The following is a 19257-nucleotide window of genomic DNA, read 5'->3' on the forward strand; positions in this document are numbered from 1 at the left end:
GACGCTGCGCCACCCAATCCAGCAGGGCTTGACAAAGGTGGGACCAGCCAGGTCTGGATCTAGCTCAATGGGAGGGCGGGCTGGATGGGTCTGGGTCTCCCAAAATTTTGAGGTGCATGTGGGTGGGCGGGGACTTGACTTTGAGTTCCGTGGTGTGACCCAGACTCTGTCAGGAAGAATATTTTCATATACATTTTACTGCTTTTCTTTCATCTCTGATACTTCTATTATAGAGAAAGGGCAAATAGCAATATTAAAACATGTCCTCTAATTAATCCCATTTTAATGGGCATGAATTTTGTGCACCAGGCCACAAGTTTAATCAATAATAAGTAAAATCCACATTCAGTAAGACAGGTGCAAAGTGGTTTCTTTGGAATTTTTTTAATGAAAGTTCCTTAACCAATCGATGAGCCCAATTTGCACAGAGCAGGATATGGTCACTTGCTGCTCAAGATGACCTTTGCCATGGTCATGAATCCTTGGACCTATTTCATAGATACTTCACCCCCATAAACTGCTCATCGTGGATTTGCAAAGCTATGCAACCAGGAATTTCACACTTGCGAGACTTCGGGGTACACTTGGTTGTCGGGGGACAGCTGGAAAGAGATGGTAAGCAGCCCACTCAACAGCATCAGGGATGCAGCCAGGACCGCCAGGGGCACGGTGCTGCCGAGCTTCTGCCGGTCGGGCCTGAAGGGGATGTGGAAGGATGGCGGGAAGGCAATGCCCTCTCCATCCATCACAGCCTGGTTGTTGGAGATCACGACAATGAAGATCAATGTGCCAGCTATGATGCTCAGGACTCTGGAAGCGAAGAACAGATTGCCGGTGGTGTCCTTCTGAAGCTGTCCCGCGTATACTCTGTGCAGGCCCATGACCATGAGCCCTTTCCCCAGGAGGCCGAGGAGAATGGCAGCCAGCAGCAGGTGCTGATCGATGCGGATATCCAGCGGCAGGTAGGTGTCACTGTAGGTGTAGCGGTGACACGCTATGGGTCGGCTCTGCAGGCTGTTGGGCTGGTAAGTGCAGACCTTCCACATGCCCACGCAGGCCATCCCCCAGGGCGGGGCGGGGCTGCTCTCTATGTACCATACCCGCCAATTGGCCAGACCCGTGCAAACCATGGTGAGGATCCATCCCAGGATGTTGAGCACTAAACTCGCTGCCTGGCAATTGGCCTTGTCGAACAAGGCCATGGCTCTGTATCCAGGGGATCTGCAAACCAATAGACGCTGTCATGAGGATGGGACCCATGGCCTGGAACTGCCCCCCGGAGTGAGTGGCACTATACTGGAGAGGGAAATGCCATATTCCAGAATGGAGACAATTGAACCCCATGCTCTGCTGGCGAAGGGTCCTTGGGCAAGATTTACTGAAAGCCTTAAAGTATACAGACTTTCACCCTGCAGGACAGGTAAGGGGTTAGAGCGTCTTCCCAACGGGCCCAGGTTGCAGAGCTCAATCCCTGGTCAGGGCACATACAAGAATCAACCAATGAATGCATCAATCAGTGGAACACCACATTGATGTTTCTCTCTCTCTCCCTCTCTCTCTCTCTAAAGTCAATCAAAATATGTACAAACTTTCAAACAGGCAGTTCCACTTCTGGACATTTGTTGAAAGACACAATTTAGATTGGCTACAGCCGAGCAGGCATCGTTGAGCGTCGACCTAAGAACCAGGAGGTCAAGGTTCAATTCCTGATCAGGGTATGCCTCTGCTGTATGCCTGATCCCCAGTGTGGGGCATGCAGGAGACAACCAATCCATGATTATCTATCATCACTGATGTTTCTTTCTCTTTCTCTCACTCTAAAATCAAGAAAACATATTTTTACAAGACAGATGTTTTATGAAAGGTAGGAAGGAAGGAAAGATGGAATTAAGGAAGGACAGATGGAAGGAACGAAGGACGGATGGATGGAAGGAAGGACAGAAGGAGTGATGGATGGGAGGAAGTTAGGAAGGAATAAAGGAACAAAGGAAGGGAGGATGGAAGAAAAGATGGAAAAAAGAAAGGAATGATGGATGAATGGATTGAAGAAAGGAATGATGAATAGAAGAAAGAAAGGAAGGATGCAAGGATGGAAAGAAGGAAGGAAGAGAAAGAATGGAAAGAAGAAAGAATGGAAGGATGGATGGTAGGAAGGAAGGAAGGAAGGAAGGAAGGAAGGAAGGAAGGAAGGAAGGAAGGAAGGAAGGAAAGGAGGAAAGGAAAAAGCCAAAGCTAAAACTGTAAATGCCTCGAGGTTAAGGCTAAGCATAGCCAGTTGCAAGCAGCCGACTAGTCTTTATACTATAGTCCACCAATGCTTTCCTTATTAATGCATTTTGTCTGTAACAATCTGCCCCTGTGCTTCTGAAAGTGAAGGGCTCCTAACCACCTCCAATTTGGTGCTACCCGATTCCAGTTGATTTTTCTCATATGAACTCTTGGGAGTTTTCATGTGCTTGTTTTTTGTTGAAAAAGAGCAACTTCACCCACCAACTTGGACCAGTGGTTGAGCGTGGACCTATGAATCAGGAGGTCAGGGTTCGATTTCCGGTCAGGGCACATGCCCGTGTTGCGGGTTCGATCCCCAGTGTGGGGAGTGCGGGAGGCAGCGGATCCATGATTCTCTCTCATTGATGTTTCTCTCTCTTTCCCTCTCCCTTCCTCTCTGAAATCACTAAAAATATATTTCTAAAAGAATTAAAAATTAAAAATTAAAAATATTAGAAAGAGCAACTTCCTCTATGGAGCTTTTCTGACACTGTCCCTCCTAGAGGTGGAAGCACCTGCCTGCTCTCCAGGACACCAGCTTCATCAGAGCACACAGCAGGCTTGCCTTTCCTGAAATGTGTCCTCTGGAGGCCAGGGGTCATGTGTGTTCTTCTGTGTGTGTCTAGCATCCAGCACACGGAGGCTCAATAACCATGTGTTGAAGGCATGGCGGACAAGGAGAAGTGGCTGAGGAATGTGGATAGCAAGCCCTTACCCAGCACTTATGTTATGCCAGGCTCTCCGCAGAAGCATGTGCACTGAGCCGACTGGCTTCTTCTAAACACAGGCCTGGGAACGGAAACTGTGCCTGCCCGTGAGGCTCGGTTGGTTGGGTGTCAGCCTGTGCACTGAAGGGTCTTGGGGTTGATTCTGGGTCGGGGCACATGTCCAGGTTGTGGGCTCCATCCCGGTAAGGATGTATGAGGGGGGCAGCTGATCGATATTTCTCTTTTGCATCAGTGTTTCTCTCTCCCTCCCTCCCTCTCTTCCTCGCTCTCTGACTTTAAAAAATAATAATGAGAGAAACCAAGATGGCGGCATAGGTAAGCACCTAAACTGCTGCCTCCCACAACAATTTCAAAACTACAACTAAAAGACAGAACGGACACCATCCAGAACCACAGGAAAGATGGCTGAGTGGAAATTCTACCACTACAAGGAAAGAGAAACGCTCACAGAGAATTGGAGGTAAGGCAAAGGGTCTTTGTGTGTGCAGAGAGGAAGGGCGGCTGAGAGCCTGGCTGACTTTCTCTGGCGGAAGGGGGAAGGAAGCCCCCGACCGCACTGAACCCCAGTTCTGACTGCACTGAAACCCAGTTCTGGGCGAGCCCCTGGGGACCCATGCTCTTACGGGGGTAGTCTGGACTCTCGGGCAGAGACTCGGGAGCTGGGGAAGGCAGAAATCTGAAGGCGTGCGCGTGCCAGTGCGCACAAAGGCTGCGGAGGTTGCCACAGGCTTTCCCTAGTGGAACGTAGTCGGAGGCTCCTCACTGCACTGAACCCCAGTTCTGACTGCACTGGACCTCAGTTCCAGGCGAGCCCCTGGGGACCCACGCTCTTGTGGGGGGAATCTGGACTCTCTGGCGGAGACTCGGGAGCCGGGGAAGGCGGAGGACTGAAGGCCCGTGCGTGCCAGTGCGTACAAAGGCTGCAGAGGTTGCAACAGGCTTTCCCGAGTGGAAGGGAGTCAGAGGCTCCTGACTGCACTGAGCCCCAGTTCTGACTGCACTGGACCTCAGTTCCAGGCGAGCCCCTGGGGACCCACGCTCTTGTGGGGGGAATCTGGACTCTCGGGCGGAGACTCGGGAGCCGGGGAAGGCGGAGGACTGAAAGCGCGCACGTGCGCACAAGGGCAAGGCTGACGGGAAGCCAAGACTGAGACTCCACCCCATCCAAGCTGAGCACAGAGGCTATTGCAATTTGGCAAGTCTAATCCTATAAGGCTGTCTCCAGCACTGAACTTCTCCCAGCATAGACACAGCTGATCCTTACAGCCCACTGGCCTGGAGGTCAATTCCTCCCAGTGATACCAACAACAATCAAGACTTAACTACAACAAGGCTGTACACACAGACCACAAAGGGGTGCACCAAGAGTGTCCACCTCAGGTTAACTGGGGAGGCAGACCCACTGGGCCACATTGGAAACCTAGCACACAAATCTACCTTACCAACTCAGGGAAGCAATGAAAATGCGGCGTCAAAGAATCAGATCACAAACGAAAGAAATGGAGGAAAACAAACGACTGGATATAGAATTCAAAACCACGGTTATAAGGCTTTTCAAGAATATCCTAGAAAAGGCCGATAAATATAATGAGACCCTCGAACATATGAAAAAGGACCAACTAGAAATTAAACATACACTGACTGAAATAAAAAATATTATACAGAGTCCCAAAAACAGACTAGAGGAACACAAAAATCAAGTCAAAGAATTGAAATACAAAGAAGCAAAAAACACTCAACCGAAAAAGCAAAAAGCAAAAAAAAAATTCCAAAAAGTTGAAGATGGTGTAAGAAGATTCTGGGACAACTTCAAGCGTACCAACATCAGAATTATGGGGGTGCCAGAAGAAGAGAGAGAGCAAGATACCGAAAACCTATTTGAAGAAATAATGACTGAAAACTTCCCCCACCCAGTGAAAGAAAAAGACTTACAAGTCCAGGAAGCGCACAGAACCCCAAACAAAAGGAATCCAAAGAGGACCACACCAAGAAACATCATAATTAAAATGCCAAGAGCAAAAGACAAAGAGAGAATATTAAAAGCAGCAAGAGAAAAACAGTTAGTTACCTACAAGGGAGCACCCATACAACTGTCAGCTGATTTCTCAACAGAAACTATGCAGGCCAGACGGGAGTGGCGAGAAATTTTTAATGTGATGAATAGCAAGAACCTACAACCAAGATTACTCTACCCAGCAAAATTATCATTCAGAATTGAAGTGCAGATAAAGAGCTTCACAGATAAGAAAAAGCTGAAGGAGTTCATCACCACCAAACCAGTATTATATGAAATGCTGAAAGGTATTCTTAAAGAAGAGGAAGAAGAAAAAAGTAAAGAGAAAAATTATGAACAAAAAATACATATCTATCAACAAGTGAACCTAAAAATCAAGTGAATTAAAAACCTGAGGAACAGAATAATCTGGTCAATATAATAGAATCAGGGGCATAGAAAGGGAGTGGACTGATAATTCTCAGGGGGAAAGGAGTATGGAGGGTTCATGAAGAGACTGGACAAAAATCATACACTTATGGATGAGGACAGTGGAGGGGAGGTAAGGGCAGAAGGTGGGGTGGGAACTGGGTGGAGGGGAGCTATGGGGGGAAAAAGAAGAAACAATTGTAATAATCTGAATAAAGATTTATTAAAATAAAAAATAATAATAACATTGGTGTGCTGATATGCATGCACACAATTCCTTTGGTTGATCTATTTCCCTCCCTCCCCAACACTCCCCAGCCTTCCCGCTGTTATTTGACAGTCTGTTCGGTGCTTTACTACCTCCGTATCTATTTTTTGGTTCATCGGGTTATAATATTCTTTATTTTCCATAAATGAGTGAGATCATGTGGTATTTTTCTTTCATTGCCTGGCTTATTTCTCTTAATATAATACTCTCCAGGTCCATCCATGCTGCTGCAAATGGTAAGAATTCCTTCTTTTTATAGCAGAGAAGTATTCCATTATGTAGATGTACCATAGTTTTCTAATCCACTCATCTGCTGATGGGCACTTAGGCTGTTTCCAAATCTTAGCTATGGTGAATTGTGCTGCTATGAACATAGGGGTGCATATATTCTTTCTTATTGGTGTTTCTAGTTTCTTGGGATATATTCCTAGAAGTGGGATTACTGGGTCAAATGGCAGCTCCATTTTTAGTTTTTTGAGGAAACGCCATACTGTTCTCCACAGTGGCTGCAGCAGTCTGCATTCCCACCAGCAGTGCACAAGGGTTCCTTTTTCTCCGAATCCTCGCCAGCACTTGTCTTTGGTGATTTGTTGATGATTGCCATTCTGACAGGTGGAAGAAAGACACTGGGCAAAGGCTTTGCTCAAGGACATACGAAGGGGTGGAAATGGAGAGAAACAAAAGAAAGCATCTAAAGTCTTCCTCTGAAATGTTAGTCTGAAGAGGAAATCTCCATTCACCAGCCAGAAAAAGAAAAAGGCTAATATTTCAGTTATGGTTTAGCTATAACATGCAATGACGTGTGCCCCAGAACTCTCCCAGTCATGTATGGGGAACCCCACCATGAAGATCTCAACCCTGAGAAACCACAGCCTGAAGAGGAATTATGGTTCCAGTTCTGGCTTCTCCACTGTATGATGTGGCTGTCTTCCCCCAGCCTGTCCCTCCTCCAGTAGCCCTTCTTCTGGCCAATGGACCTATCACTCACCCAACTCATTATGTCCAAACATCTGTACGTCTCCCAAGATTCCTCCTTCTCTCTCCCACTTCCCATCCAATGGGTCACTGAGTTTGATGGATCGTGTCTGGTTTCACACAGTTTTCATAAGTTTGCCTAACCATGCATCCCCGCAGCAAAGCAACGTCTTGAAAATAGTGCTCATGGCTACTTTAGGGGCTGAGATTTGACAAAGTTCATGAGAGATTGAAGGAGCAGAATATAGTGGATGATGATGACAACCACGAGAAACAACTATGTGCCAGGAATGATTCTAAGTACTTTTCAGTATATTATCAATTAATCTTCCCAGCAATCCTCTGAGTTGCATATGAATATCCCACTCAACCGACAGATGAGGAGATTGAGATGAGTGCGCACACACACACACACATACACACACACACACACATACACAACATAAAATATGGAACCAAACGACCTAGTTTGGAATACAGTTTCTACCACCTGCTGCCTCTGTATGCCTCTAAGTTTTTTAATTTAAATTGATTGGGGTGACATTGGTTGACTTGATCATATAGGTTTCAGGTGTTGGTTCCTATGTGACAAGATCTGCATATTGTACTGTGTGCCCGCCCCCCCCAAAATCAAATCTTCTGTCACCTCATATTAGGACACCCTTCACCTCCATCCCTTCCTGCAAGCCCCCTACGGGGGATCCAGCCCACAACCCAGGCATGTGCCCTGACCGGGAATCGTCCGTAACCTCCTTCTTCTTAGGCAGATGCTCAGCCACTGAGCCACACCAGCTGGGCCCCTTGATAATTCTTACACCAAACTTCAATGAAGCTTTAAAGATCTCTTGGCATTTCAGACATACATTATTACATAAGTCAATTTTTTTTAATGATTTGATACTTAGGACCTTGTATGAAACCATTTTCTATCCATTCCTCTGGAATTCTGGCTGGCAGGAGTCTTCCAATATGGCTCCGGCAGCTGACCTGACTTCAGTGACCAAGACTGAAGTGACTGTGGCAATCAGCTCACGCACTGTTGTCATGGAAATGGGCATGTCCGTCCCGTGCTAGCGCTACTTTTTTTTTTTTAAATATATCTTATTGATTTTTTACAGAGAGGAAGAGAGAGGGATAGAAAGTTAGAAACATCGATGAGAGAGAGACATCGATCAGCTGCCTCCTGCACGCCCCCCACTGGGGATGTGCCCGCAACCGAGGTACATGCCCTTGACCGGAATCGAACCTGGGACCCTTTAGTCCGCAGGCTGACGCTCTATCTACTGAGCCAAACCAGTTAGGGCTGCTAGCGCTACTTTGATCTGTCCCAGGTGCAGAGAGCAGAGGTCACACTGCACCATTTACACGCAGACCTCTGAACCCTCTTTAGGCGTTTCCAGGCCTTTTTCAAAGCTTGTAAACCTGTTGGGGTGTGAACAAGGAAACTGAGAAAGAGCAGGAAGTGGAACCCGGGTGGGAGGCACAGGTGCTGATGGGTCACCTTGGGCAAGCCCCTGAATGCCCCCCTCCCAGCTCCCCAGGCCCTCGTTGTCTTGATTTTTAGTGGAGATAATAATCCCTGACTCGGAGAACTGTCTAGGGCAGTGGTTTGCAAACTCATTAGTCAGCAGAGCCAAGTATCAACAGTACATCGATTGAAATTTCTTTTGAGAACCAAATTTTTTAAACTTAAACTATATAGGTAGGTACATTGTTATTAACTTAGTTAGGGAACTCCTAAGCTGGCCTTTGCTAAAAACGTCCTCAATCTGATTGAGGTACACTCAAGGGGCCAAAGAGCCGCATGTGGCTCGAGAGCTGCAGTTTGACAACCACTGGTCTTCGCGATTGGAGAAAATGGGGAATAAATAGCCCGGCACATCGCCCCTTCATAAGTAGCTGCTGTTAGTGGTCATTGGGTTCTGTTGCACGGAGTAAGCCTTAGCTTCCAGCATTGTGTCTTGGCTAAGAAGGCTGAGAACCAAAAGTTATTTTGGGCCTTGTCACTAGGGACCAATCCAACCCTGATGCTTTCCCTCAAACTTGCCAAGGGATGTCAATATCACCTGCACCATCTTCACAGGCACTCACTGTCCCTGGCTAAGTACCGTGTGGGAGGGAGGTTAAGGAGCCATGCCCACATCAGAGCCTAATTATATGCTGCCTTTAGGCCTTGAGTAGGCCTAGGACATTCTTTTTTTTTTTAATCCTCACCCAAGGATGTTTTTCCATTGATTTTAAGGGAGAGTGGAAGAGAGAGGGAAAGATAGAGAGAAACATTGATGTGACAGAAACACATGGATTGGCTGCCTCCTGCATGAGCCCCAACCAGGGCCCAGGCCAGGGACTACCCTGCAACTAAGGTACGTGTCCTTGACCAGAATCGAACCAGGGACCCTTTGGTCCGCAGGCCAATGTTCTATCCACTGAGCCACAGCGGCTAGGGCTGGCCATGAATGTTCTTGACCATAGAACAGGAAACCTGGCAAGTACCTGCCTCAGTTTACCCCGAAATACACTGGGGCAGGCTGAGCCTACACAATGAGAGTTCCAAATCTTGGGCACCGAGACCCCAGGGGGTGACCCCACCCTAACGGTTGCCCTCCTCCACAACCACCTGGGATGGCTGGTATCCTAGAGCCAATGTGGCTCAGCAGGTCCCCGCCTTCCCACGCAGACTATAAGCCCAGTGAGAAAGAGGAGACTCTATACCACGTGGACCTCTTGTCTAGGAAGAGAGGAAGTGCCCTCTCCCTGCTCTGCCCCCCTGAATCCACAACAAAATGCTGGAACCAAAATTCTGATGTTCAAATAAAAACAACAAAATTCTAATGTTCAGCAACAGGTTTGGTTTGGTTTGGTTTTGAATCCTCACCCAAGGATACTTTTTCATTGGTTTTTAGGGAGAGGGAGAGACAGAAACATTGATGTCAGAGACACACATCGATTGGTTGCCTCCCTCAGGAGCCTGCAACCAAGGTAGGTGCCCTTGACCGGAATTGAACCCGGGACTCTTTGGGCCCCAGGCTGATGATCTATCCACCTTGCAAAACTGGCCAGGGTGGCAACAGGTTTAACAGTTCCACAGGTGTGTACTCAGAAGCCAGCCCCACTGCATTGGCCTAACCAAGTCTCACCCCAGCCTGACCTCTTGCGGGAGGTCTCCTCTCAGGGATTGGGAGGGCAACACCGGAAAAAAACTGGGGCCCCACCAGTGGCCACGGGGGGAGCAAGTAACTAGACCTGCCATGTGGACGCCTTGCTATGCAGAAGGGACCGCTGCAGGTCAGCTACCCACTAGGTGGCGACCTCCAATGGGAAATAAAGATTGGTTAGCAAGGATTAGCCCAAGTCGGTTTGGTTCAGTGGATAGAGTGTCCGTCTGTGGACTGAAGGGTCCGGGGTTCGATCCCAGTCAAGGGCACATTTCTGAGTTGTGGGCTCGATCAATGGTTCTCTCTCATCACTGATAGTTCTCTCTCTCCCTTTGCCTTCCGCTCTGAAATCCATAAAGAACATGAAGTTAAAAAAAGATTTGATGGCTCTCCATCCCCTAAACCCCCGCAAAAGCGGGAAAATGAGAGGGAACAAAACATAAACTTCAGCTCAAGACTGTTACATTAATGAACACGGAGGGCTCTACCCTGAGGCGGCTCCAATGTCCGAGAAGCCTAGCAAGCAAACCGAAATCTAAGCCTGGAAATGCCACAAGATCACCACAGCCAAACCCCAAAGACAGCCAATCACAGACAGACAGCTGGCTGCCCGCCCCAGTCCATCCTTCCTTCCTTTCCTTCTTCCACACTTTCCTCCTTTCCTCTGGCTCCTGTCAACACAGCCTCCTAACCACTTCAGGCTTGAAGCTGTCCAATCAGAATTGATTTTTGAGAAAATAAGCTCGAACCATTGTTAATATGCCTCCGTTTCTGTTTCAGCAGCTCCTGCATAAGAACAGGGACCCAAAGGAGTCCCCCTAACCCCCCTCACCCAGACAGCCTCAGGAACAAGGAGCAAGGACACAGGTACCTGCTGGGCCCTGGAGTGCATGGCCTTCTCGCTGCCTCCAGAGATGCGGGCAAGTCCCTCTGGGTCCTGCATCCCAGCACCCGGGCCTCCGTGTTAGGAGCTTGCAGACTTTAGCTGAGCATCTCTTTCCGGACTGGTCCACAAACTGCCTGGAACTGGGCTGGTTCCCAACGGACACGGAGCCAGAGCCCGGGAGAGACTGCGTCCCTCTTAGAACCTGGAACGGGGGCCAGGGAGGCCTCAGGTGAACACAATTTGGCTTTAAGATTGAACAAGTAGGGCTTGGTGGTTGAGTGTTGACCTGTGAAACAGGAGGTCAGGGTTCGATTCCTGGTCAGGGCACATGCCTGGGTTGCAGGCTCCATCCCCAGTAGGGGGTGTGCAGGCGCAGCCAACCTGTGATTCTCTATCACCATTGATGTTTTCTCTCCCTCTCCCTTCCTCACTGAAATCAATAACAATATATTTTTAAAAAGAGTTGAAGTCCTTCTACAATGGAAATGTCCTTGTTGAGGTCTCAGAGCAGATAGGCACTGTGATTCCTCAGAGTCTTAAGTAGAGAGCCTGGAGGAAGGGGAAGGTGAAGGTAGAAAGTGTGACGTGATGGGATACAGGGCCAGGCCTCGGGGCGGCCTCCCTGAAGGGGCCTTGGCCCAGGACGGTGGGGTAAGCTGACCTGGGTCCTCTGGGGCGCCTCTGTTCTGTTCCACTTACAGAGCTCCCCTCCCTCCCCCCTCTCCTCTACCTAAAATACGGCCGTCACCCGACTCTGCTCCCACTTGCACCTGCTGGTGTCCAGGAGGCACGCTATGACCCAGGCGCGGCCTCTGCTCTGCCTCCATCCGCGAGTGCTGTCACCAGGCACCACTCCCTGCCTGGGGCCCCCAGCAAAGGGCCCGGCACTACCCCATGCTGGCCCCGAGCCCAAAGGCCACATGGCAGCCTCTGGCTCCTGGGCACCACAGGAGGATTCCCGGCATGAGGAGGAGGAGGAGAGAAATGCCACCTCCCTCGGGCGCCCTCGCTGTGCTGCACCCGCGGGAAATGCGCGGGACACCTTCTCCTGCCTGATTCCTGTGAAACAAGAATCCAGTGAGGCCCTTACACAGTCATTCCCAAAGAGCGCTGGACAGGGGCTTGGAACTCTCTTCCCCGCTTCCCAGAGCAGACCCGCCCTGGTGGCCGCCTCACCTTCTGCGTCTCAACCCTCATGACCTGTCCCCTTGCTCTCAGGTGACACTGAAGTTGAAGAGGGGCCAAGAGACCTCTTGCCACAGCGCAGCGGTTCCGTCATTCCCACGGGTGACCAGTAGGAGGCAGGCGCGCCGCCCTCAGCAGGGTATCAGTTTCCAGAAACAGGTCCTCATCAGAAGCATGTCTCCCAGGAGCTTCTTGTTCAAACAACCAGAGGTTTGACTCTCTAAAGAACACACACCCTGGCTCAGTGGATAGAGCATCGCCCCACGGAGTGAAGGGTCCCGGGTTTGACTCTGGTCAAGGGCATGTACCTTGGTTGCAGGCTCAATCCCCAGTAGGAGGCGATCAGGAGACAGCTGATGGTGTTTCTCTCTCACTGATGTTTCTAGCTCTCTATCCCTCTCCCTTCCTCTCTGTAAAATCAATAAAAATAAGTTTTTTTTTAAATTAGACCGACTACAGGTGTTTACCTGGGAACCACTTCCCAGCCATTCCAGACCTGCATGGAGAGTGGGTAAGACTCCGCCCAAGGCCAGCCCTGACCATCCATGGGATGCAGAGGCTCCTTTCAAACCCGTGGGAAGGGAGCCGTGGTCTCTCACTCGGTGCAGAGGCTGTGACTTCCTCCCAGTTCTAAGGACAGTGTGCACATCATGGCAGGCAGCGAAGGGACATTTCCTAAAGAATGCTTCTACCACTTCACACTAGCTCCCTCACAGGGAAGAGGGAAGAATCCGTTGCACAAAGATCAGATTCAAAGCCGCGAGGCAAAGGATCCATTGAACATTCTAGGTCACAGGCACTGTCCTTGGAACACATATGTGAATAGCTCATAGGCTTTTGCCCCAGGGGAAATTTTTTTAAACACTGTGCTCTCAGAGACTTAAATTCTCTCTCTTTTTTTTTATTTATGGAATCTTTTTTTATTTTTTAAAGTGTTACATATATTAGTATATATATCTCCTATTTTTCCCCCATTGACCTTCCCCCAGCATCCCCTACCCCCAGTCACATGCCCTCATCCCACCCCCCAAGTGGTGGAGTTATGGTCAATTTGCATATTCATAATGGCAATCATCAACAAATCAACAAATGACAAGTGCTGGTGAGGATGTGGAGAAGGGGAACCCTCGTGCACTGTTGGTGGGAATGTAGAGTGGTGCAGCCACTGTGGAGAACGGTATGGACTTTCCTCAAAAAACTAAAAATAAAACTGCCATTTGACCCAGTGATCCCACTTCTAAAATACTGTTTGAGAAGAAGCCCATTTCAGCCTAGCCCGTGTGGCTCAGTGGTTGAGCATCCACCTAGGAACAAGGAGGTCATGGTTTGATTCCTGACTGGGGGCTTGAAACCCAGAGGGGATATGTAAGATGCAGCCAATCCATGATTGTCTCTCATCATTGATGTTTCAATCTCTCTCTCCCTCTCCCTTCTGTTCTGAAATCAATGAAAATATTTTTTTAAAAGAAATAGAGCTCCCCTCTCTTAACAAAAATAAAGACTTAAGAGGCAGAGTGGACATCTTATGCAAGAATGAAGAAATAAAAGTGTAGAATTACTTTTGAAGCATTTAAAATTCTGGTATTTATTAGATGTTCATAAGAAACTAGAGGCCTGATGCACGTAATTCGTCCAAGAGTAGGCCTTCCTTCCCTTCACTGCCAGCACCGACTTCCCTCTGGCACCCGGACCCAGGCTTCCTTCTGGCCACAGGCAGGCTCCCGGGCTTTCCTCTGGCCACTGAAGGCACCTGGGACCTGGGCTTCCCTCACATCCCCTGCTTTGTCCAGAAGTGTGTCTGGGCTAATTAGTATATTAAGCTTTTATTAGTATAGATAGTTGTTATGTTTAAAGGTGTACTATGGAAAGGCAAGGAAATATCCTTTTTTTTAGAGAATAATTTTGAAGTGCATAGGGATGAAGGAATGTGACGTCTGGGGTTTGCATTCAAGTTCTTCGGAGAAAGCAAAGTAGAGGAAAAGAAGGGAAGGAAGTGAGAGAAAGCGAATATGGCAAAATCTCGGTAACTGCTGAGTCCGGCAATGGAAGGTGGATTTCTCCCGCACTTCTCCTTTTGCACAGGTGGGGAATTGCATGTGGTGGAGAGGTGTTAGGGCCAGGCCATGGAAGGTCAGGTCAGTTGTTTTTTTGGGAGTCTGAGAGGGAGCTGTGAGAATCCCAGCAACTCTCATTTCCACACAGTAGGAGTATAGCATTGATTATCCTACATAATAAAGAGGGAATATGCAAATTGACCATATCTCCACTACAAAGAAGGCGGTGCCCACAGTGGAGGCAGGGTTTACGGAACACAAGATGGCTGTGCCCACAGCATAGGCCAAGATCCCATAAAGAGCCTTAAGGAGCAATCAGCAAGACCTGAGGCTGGGCCCCCATCCGGCTTGACAGGGGACCTCGGGCCACGCCCCCCACTCTGGCACCAAGCCCGGGAAACTCAGGCTGCATCGGCAACCTGGCGGAGCTTGACAGGAGACCTCAGGCCACACACCCCGACCCTGTCCAGGGCTAGGTGACCTCAGAGCATGCCTCCCACCTGGCATGGATTGACGGAAGACATCAGGATATGCCCCCCGCCCCGGCCCATACTGGGGGACCTCAGGCCATGTCCCAACCCCCGCGCCAGGCCAGGACACCTGACGCTGCGCCACCCAATCCGGCAGGGCTTGACAAAGGTGGGACCAGCCAGGTCTGGATCTAGCTCAATGGGAGGGCGGGCTGGCTGGGTCTGGGTCTCCCAAAATTTTGAGGCGCATGTGGGTCGGCGGGGACTTGACTTTGGGTTCCGTGGTGTGCCCCAGACTCTGACAGGAAGATTATTTTCATATACATTTTACTACTTTTCTTTCATCTCTGATACTTCTATTATAGAGAAAGGGCAAATAGCAATATTAAAACATGTCCTCTAATTAATCCCATTTTAATGGGCATCAATTTTGTGCACCAGGCCACAAGTTTAATCAATAATAAGTAAAATCCACATTCAGTAAGACAGGTGCAAAGTGGTTTCTTTGGAATTTTTTTAATGAAATTTGCTTAACCAATCGATGAGCCCAATTAGCACAGAGCAGGATATGGTCACTTGCTGCTCAAGATGACCTTTGCCATGGTCATGAATCCTTGGACCTATATCATAGATACTTCACCCCCATAAACTGCTCATCGTGGATTTGCAAAGCTATGCAACCAGAATTTTCACACTTGCGAGACTTCGGGGTACACTTGGTTGTCGGGGGACAGCTGGAAAGAGATGGTAAGCAGCCCACTCAACAGCATCAGGGATGCAGCCAGGACCGCCAGGGGCACGGTGCTGCCGAGCTTCTGCCGGTCGGGCCTGAAGGGGATTTGGAAGGATGGCGGGAATGCAATGCCCTCTTCCTCTATCACAGCCTGGTTGTTGGAGATCACGACAATGAAGATCAATGTGCCAGCTATGATGCTCAGGACTCTGGAAGCGAAGAACAGATTGCCGGTGGTGTCCTTCTGAAGCTGTCCCGTGTACACTCTGTGCAGGCCCATGACCATGAGCCCTTTCCCCAGGAGCCCGAGGAGGCTGGCGGCCAGCAGCAGGTGCTGATCGATGCGGATATCCAGCGGCAGGTAGGTGTCACTGTAGGTGTAGCGGTGACACGCTATGGGTCGGCTCTGCAGGCTGTTGGGCTGGTAAGTGCAGACCTTCCACATGCCCACACAGGCCATCCCCCAGGGCGGGGCGGGACTGCTCTCTATGTACCATACCCGCCAATTGGCCAGACCCGTGCAAACCATGGTGAGGATCCATCCCAGGATGTTGAGCACTAAACTCGCTGCCTGGCAATTGGCCTTGTCGAACAAGGCCATGGCTCTGTATCCAGGGGATCTGCAAACCAATAGACGCTGTCATGAGGATGGGACCCATGGCCTGGAACTGCCCCCCGGAGTGAGTGGCACTATACTGGAGAGGGAAATGCCATATTGCAGAATGGAGACAATTGACCCCCATGCTCTGCTGGCGAAGGGTCCTTGGGCAAGATTTACTGAAAGCCTTAAAGTATACAGACTTTTACCCTGCAGGACAGGTAAGGGGTTAGAGCGTCTTCCCAACAGGCCCAGGTCGCAGAGCTTAATCCCTGGTCAGGGCACATAGAAGAATCAACCAATGAATGCATCAGTCAGTGGAACACCACATCGATGTTTCTCTCTCCCTCTCTCTGTCTCTAAAGTCAATCAAAATATGTACAAACTTTCAAACAGGCAGGTCCACTTCTGGACATTGGTTGAAAGACACAATTAAGATTGGCTACAGCCCAACAGGCATGGTTGAGCGTCGACCTAAGAACCAGGAGGTCAGGGTACGATTCCTGATCAGGGCACATGCCCCCGCTGTACGCTTGATCCCCAGTGTGGGGCATGCAGGAGGCAGCCAATCCAAATTATCTCTCATCACTGATGTTTCTCTCTCTTCTTTTCACTCTAAAATGAAGAAAAACATATTTTTTACAAGACAAATCTAAAAAGGAAGGAAGGAAGGACAGAAAAGAAAAGGAAGGAAGGAAAAGAAAGAAAAAAGAAATAAAGAAAGAAAGGAAGGAAGGAAGGAAGGAAGGAAGGAAGGAAGGAAGGAAGGAAGGAAGGAAGGAGTGAAGGATGGAGGAAGTAAGGAAGGAATAAAAGAAGGAAGGATGGATGAAAGGAAGGAAGGATTGAAAAAGAAAGGAATGATGGATGAATTGATAGAAGGAAGGAATTATGAATAGAAAGCAGAAAGGAAGGAAGCAAGGATGGAAGGAAGGGAAGGAAGGAAGGAAGGAAGGAAGGAAGGAAGGAAGGAAGGAAGGAAGGAAGGAGAGAAAGGTGGAAGGATGGAAGGAAGGTTAGAAAGAATGGAAGGAAGGTTAGAAAGATGGCAGGAAGGAAGGATGGAAGAAGGAAGAAAGGAAGGCAGGAAGTATGAAAGGGAGGAAGGAAGAATGGATGGATAAATGGCAGGAAGGAATGGAGGAAGGAAGGTAAGAAAAACAAAGCAAGCAATAAAGGAAGAGGTAAGGTAGGAAGGAAGGAAAGAAGGAAGAAATAAAGAAAGGGAGAAAGGAAGGATGGATGCATGGAAGAAAGGAAGAATGGAAAGGAAGGAAGGAAGAATGGATGGATGGAAGGAAGAAAGGAAGGGTGAAATAAAGGAAGGAAGGATGAAAGGAAGATAAGAAGGATGGATGGAAAGATGGCAGGAAGGATGGAAAGATGGAAGGAATGAAGCAAGGAAGGTAGGAAGGAAGCAAGGAAGAAGGTAGGAAGGAAGCAAGGAAGAAAAAAAGGAAGGAAGGAAGGTAGGAAGGAAGGAAGGAAGCAAGGAAGGAAGGGTGGATGGATGGAAGGAAGGAAGAAAAAGAAGGAAGGAAATAAGAAACAAAGCAAGAAAGACAGGAAGGAGAGAAGGTAGGAAGGAATGAATGATGGAAGGAAGGAAGAATGGAATGATGGATAAAAGGAAGGAAGGAAAGAAGGAAAGAGATGGAAGGAAAGATGAAATGAAGGAAAGAAGGAAGGAAGGAAGGAAGGAAGGAAGGAAGGAAGGTTGAAAGGAAAGAAGAGGGTGAAGAAGTTAGAAAGGAATGAAGGAGAGAAGGAAGAAAGGAAGGAGAGCAGTTAGGAAGGAAGAAAGGAAAAAGGGGAAGAAGAAAGGTGGAATAAAGAAAGGACAGAAGAAAGGAAGGAAGGAAGGAAGGAAGGAAGGAAGGAAGGAAGGAAGGAAGGAAGGAAAGAAGGAAGGAGAGCAGGTGGGAAGGAAAGAAGGAAGGCAGGAAGGGGGCTAGGGTTCATCTCTCCTGTAAGACCACTTATGACAGTTAACCTGTTCAGAGAGCAAATAAAAGTATTAAATAAAGTGAACCCCACCCCCACCCCGCCCCAAGAAATCTCAGGTCTTTCCTAACCAGGGAGAAAATAAAGCCCAATCTTTACCCAAACAATACGAAAAGGCAGAGGAGGACGTCTCAGAGGTACAAACGGTAGTCCCTGCCAAGCAGTAACAGAAATAAGGAAACCAAACATTCTCTTGTTTCCATGGCCCCCAGGCTGGTCTGCAGGCCTGTGACAGTTAGTCTTATTAAAGGGCCAGGGTCAGGGAGCAGGTCTTCAAGAGGTGAAGTCTTGCCCTGGCTGGTTTGGCTCCGTGGATAGAGTGTTGGCCTGGGGACTGAAAGTCCCGATTACTATTCAACTCAAGGGCACATGCCTGGGTTGTGAGCTGGATCCCCAGTGTGGGGCATGCAGAAGGCAGCCAATCCATGATTCTTTGTCATCATTGATGTTTCTCTCTCTCCTTTATCTCTAAAATCAAGAAAATCATATTTCTTAGAAGACAAATCTTATATAAAAGAAATGAAGGAAGGATGGATAGATGGAAGGCAGGAAGGAAGGAAAAAAGAAAGGAAGCAGTGATGGATGGGAGGGAGGGAGGGAGGGAGGAAGGAAGGAAGGAAGGAAGGAAGGAAGGAAGGAAGGAAGGAAAGAAGGAAGGAAGGAAGGAAGGAAGGAAGGAAGGAAGGAAGGAAGGAAGGAAGGAAGAGTCAATGGATTGATGGAAGGAAGGAAGGAAGAAGGAAGGAAGAGTCAATGGATTGATGGAAGGAAGGAAGGAAGAAGGAAGGAAGGAAGGAAGGAAGGAAGGAAGGAAGGAAGGAAGGAAGGAAGGAAAGAAAGAAATAAAGTAAAGGAGGAAAGGGAAAAGCCAAATCTAAAACTGTAAATGCCTCCAGGTTAAGGCTAAGCATAGCCAGTTGCAAGCAGCCAACTAGTCTTTATACTATAGTCCACTAATGCTTTCCTTATTAATGCATTTTGTCTGTAACAATCTGCCCCTGTGCTTCTGACAGTGAAGGGCTCCTAACCACCTCCAATTTGGTGCTACCCGATTCCAGTTGATTTTTCTCATATGAACTCTTGGAAGGTTTTTTTGTATTTCTTTATTGATTAAAGTAATACATATGTGTCCTTATTCCCCCATTACCCCCCACTTCCCATTCATGTGCTTGCTTTTTGTTTAAAAAGAGCAACTTCACCAACCGACATGGACCAGTGGTTGAGGGTGGACCTATGAACCAGGAGGTCAGGGTTCGATTCCCGGTCAGGGCACATGCCCGGGTTGCGGACTCGATCCCCAGTGTGGGGAGTGCGGGAGGCAACGGACCCATGATTGTCTCTCATCATTAATGTTTCTCTCTCTCTTTCCCTCTCCCTTCCTCTCTGAAGTCAATACAAATATATTTCTAAAAAAGTAAAAATATCAGAAAGACCAACTTCCTCTCTGGAGCTTTTCTGACACCGTCCCTCCTGGAGACAGAAGCACCTGCCTGCTCTCCAGGACACCAGCT

The 19257-nt window shown here is 48.5% G+C and overlaps 2 protein-coding genes across 2 annotated transcripts; both read right to left on the bottom strand.

Annotated features, from left to right (window-relative positions):
* Nucleotides 1-557: 557 nt before the first annotated feature.
* LOC308240650 (claudin-34-like) lies at nt 558-1202 on the bottom strand (the record flags this gene model as incomplete). The annotated part of the gene is made up of 1 exon (XM_080653984.1): nt 558-1202. The coding sequence occupies one exon, from the start codon at nt 1200-1202 to the stop codon at nt 558-560; it is 645 nt and encodes a 214-aa protein (XP_080510110.1).
* Nucleotides 1203-15100: 13898 nt separating this feature from the next.
* LOC308239926 (claudin-34-like) lies at nt 15101-15745 on the bottom strand (the record flags this gene model as incomplete). The annotated part of the gene is made up of 1 exon (XM_080652780.1): nt 15101-15745. One exon carries the CDS (start codon nt 15743-15745, stop codon nt 15101-15103), a length of 645 nt encoding a protein of 214 aa, XP_080508906.1.
* Between the last annotated feature and the right edge of the window lie 3512 nt (nt 15746-19257).

This window comes from Plecotus auritus (assembly GCF_963455305.1).
Source record: "Plecotus auritus genome assembly, chromosome: X".
NCBI lineage: Eukaryota > Metazoa > Chordata > Mammalia > Chiroptera > Vespertilionidae > Plecotus > Plecotus auritus.